At 50.7% G+C, this 2676-nt stretch overlaps 1 protein-coding gene across 1 annotated transcript; it reads left to right on the top strand.

Annotated features, from left to right (window-relative positions):
• Positions 1–1498: 1498 nt before the first annotated feature.
• LOC147967897 (uncharacterized) lies at positions 1499–2185 on the top strand. The gene has a single exon (XM_087523304.1). The coding sequence runs from the start codon at positions 1499–1501 to the stop codon at positions 2183–2185; it is 687 nt and encodes a 228-aa protein (XP_087379430.1).
• The last annotated feature ends 491 nt before the right edge of the window (positions 2186–2676 follow it).

The raw sequence follows: 2676 nt of genomic DNA, 5'->3' as shown, positions 1-2676 counted from the left end.
CTGTATATTGTTGATTATTACATGATATGCAGTACTAATGCGAGTGTCCTTATTCCATAAGGCCAAGATAGTAAGAAGAGAGCATCCTTTTTGGAGTTTTGTGAAAACTCCCACGACATCGAGAAGGATTCTAGTAAGAGACATTAAAGAAGGAACACCCATAAGTAATTTGTAAAGTGTTGGATTCAAAATTATTGTGTGAATCATCATAGTGTAATTTACTAATAGTGCATGAACAATGCTTTCAATCATGATGCGGACCACAAAGAGGGCATGTTTACAAGAATTCTGCCGCAAGTACCTGACGTGCAAATTATTGAGGAAAAGAGCTCCTCTGCCACGTTACTTTCAAGCTTTGGTGTCTGATCACATAATTCATCCTCTGAACAATGCATCCGTGAGCTAGAAGCGAAGATTACAGCACAAGTGACAGACACAAAACAGGCAAATGCCACATTTGCAAAAAATCTGAATGTCCTACTTAGTGCATAGATGCAAGAAATAGAAGAGCTCAAAAGAAAATAGCAACTAGAAATAGAAGTTATCAAGATGGATCGGGAGAGAACAATCAGAGGCTTTGAAAAAAAGCAATAAGAAGTGGAGGGAATTCTTAGTCAATCTCTTCAGGAACTCTTCGCAAGAGACTGGGTCACAACCCATCAATAACTGATGGTGCACTATGGTTCGTCATGATGCCTTCTCCACTGTCTTATTTCTAATGCTTAATAGTATGCCATTTGGATGCTTATTTTAATATGTGGATAACTGTTGTGAGAAATGTCAAGTCCCATTGTTATTATAATAAAAGTTGTGATGGCAATGTTAAATTTCAAATTTTTCTCTAATTCAAATTCAAAATGGCCTACAAAATCAACCGTGCACATTTTGACGCTAGAATAAAACCTTCGACGAAAATTGAAACTGTCACCACAGTCATGTCCTCACTTGTAAGCAGCCACGTCAGCACCATTCGGACCCACATGCAAGTAGCCATGTCAGCACCATCCGGTTCCACATGTAAGCAGCCACGCCGGCATCTTCTGGGCCCATATGTCAGCAATGTTGACCGTTCAAAACTGACGACGACTTATTATTGATAGGACAGTCGGTGATAAAACCCTCGACGGACCCACATGGAAGCAGCCACGTCAGCAACTGATGGCCCACCTGTCAGAATCTTTAACCGGTCAAAGTCGCGGACCGATCACCGGCGACGGGATTATCGTCGCCAAAAAGATCTTAGGCAACAAATTGGGCTATCATAGGCGACATTCCAGGTCATCACCGAAAATTGTTAGCGTATGTATTTTCGCACGTACTCTGTACTTGTATGTAACCACTCTCTGTACTTGTATGACTCAGTCTAGCCACGCCTGGCCTGTGTGCCACCATTGTAGGGGAGTTGGGCAGACTCACTCTCCATATATGTTGTAATCTGTAACACATGTGAATCAATCAAGGAAGATAGTTTCCAACTTGGTATCAAATATCCAGGTCCATGGCCGCGGACGACTCCTCTCCCTCCTCCGCCACCCTTAGCTCCGGCACCTCGCCGCCCTCCCTCTCCTCCATGGCGCATGCTGCCCCCAGTGCCTTGGCTTCCTCCATGGTGACCTCGCCGCCCTTCGTCTTCGGCACCAGCCCCTCCCTCTTCCAAGGCACCACCGGCTCCTCTGGATCTCAATTCGCCCCTGTATTCATCTCGGCTCCGCCGGTACCGCCACCACCTGCTCCCCGCAACCCCATCTACCAACACCACATCACCAACCACATTAAGTTCCACCTCAATCCTGCTGATCACAACTTTCACAAGTGGAAGTCATTCTTCCTCATTGTCCTGGTTCGCTACGACGTTCTCTTCCTCATCGAGCACCCGCTTCCCCCCAATGCCGATGCCTCCTACCGCAAGATTGATGCCCATGTTGCCCTTTGGATCTACACTACTCTTGTGGATCCCATGGTCAACCACATTGTCGGCGCCACCACCACCTACGCTCTCTGGAAGAAGATCCGTGATTTCTTTCTCGCCAATCGAGCTGCCCGGTACATGATCCTCAACCGGCAGTATCATAATCTCAAGCAGGGTGACCTTCCCGTGGATGAGTATGCGCGCCGCATGAAGATCCTCACCGACGGCCTCGCGGACATCGACCACGCCGTCACGGAGACCGACCTCACCACCTAGTTTCTCCATGGCCTCGACAAGCACCTTGACACCATCCGCGTTGTCCTTGGTGACCAGGGCCTCCTCTTCGACACCGTCCTCTCATGGGTGGTCCTGGCCGAGGAGTCCCAGGTGCAACGCGCCGCCGAAGAGAGCGCCTCCGCCTTTGCTCTTTTCGGTGGCGACTGCGACTCCACCAGCGGATCTGGCCCCGGCTCACGCGGCTCCGGTGATCGCGGCCCGGGCAGCTCCTCCTTTGATAGGCTGCCCTCGGACCGCGCCCAGGCCCCTCCTCCACCGCAGCCGTCCTCTGATCGTGGCCGCGGTGACCGTGGTCGTGGACACCGCCATGGTCGCGGCCTTGGGCGCGGTGACTCCTCTAAGCGCGGCTAACCGGCACCCATGTTCTCGTTGTTCACTGGGTACTTCGCCCCGTATGGCATGGCCCTCCCGCCGCCACGCTCTGGTTGGGTCCCTCCCAATGTTGTCGGCGTCCTTGGGCCCCGTTCGGG

Source organism: Triticum urartu, chromosome 5A, assembly GCF_056163025.1.
Source record: "Triticum urartu cultivar PI428250 chromosome 5A, HENAU_Tu73, whole genome shotgun sequence".
Classification (NCBI taxonomy): Eukaryota; Viridiplantae; Streptophyta; class Magnoliopsida; order Poales; family Poaceae; genus Triticum; species Triticum urartu.
Note: the sequence above shows the minus strand (reverse complement) of the source record. Positions and strands in the feature narration are given on the sequence as shown.

Excerpts from the sequence above, each read along its gene's own strand:
- LOC147967897 (XM_087523304.1), top strand. The coding sequence starts at position 1,499 with ATGGCCGCGGACGACTCCTCTCCCTCCTCCGCCACCCTTAGCTCCGGC.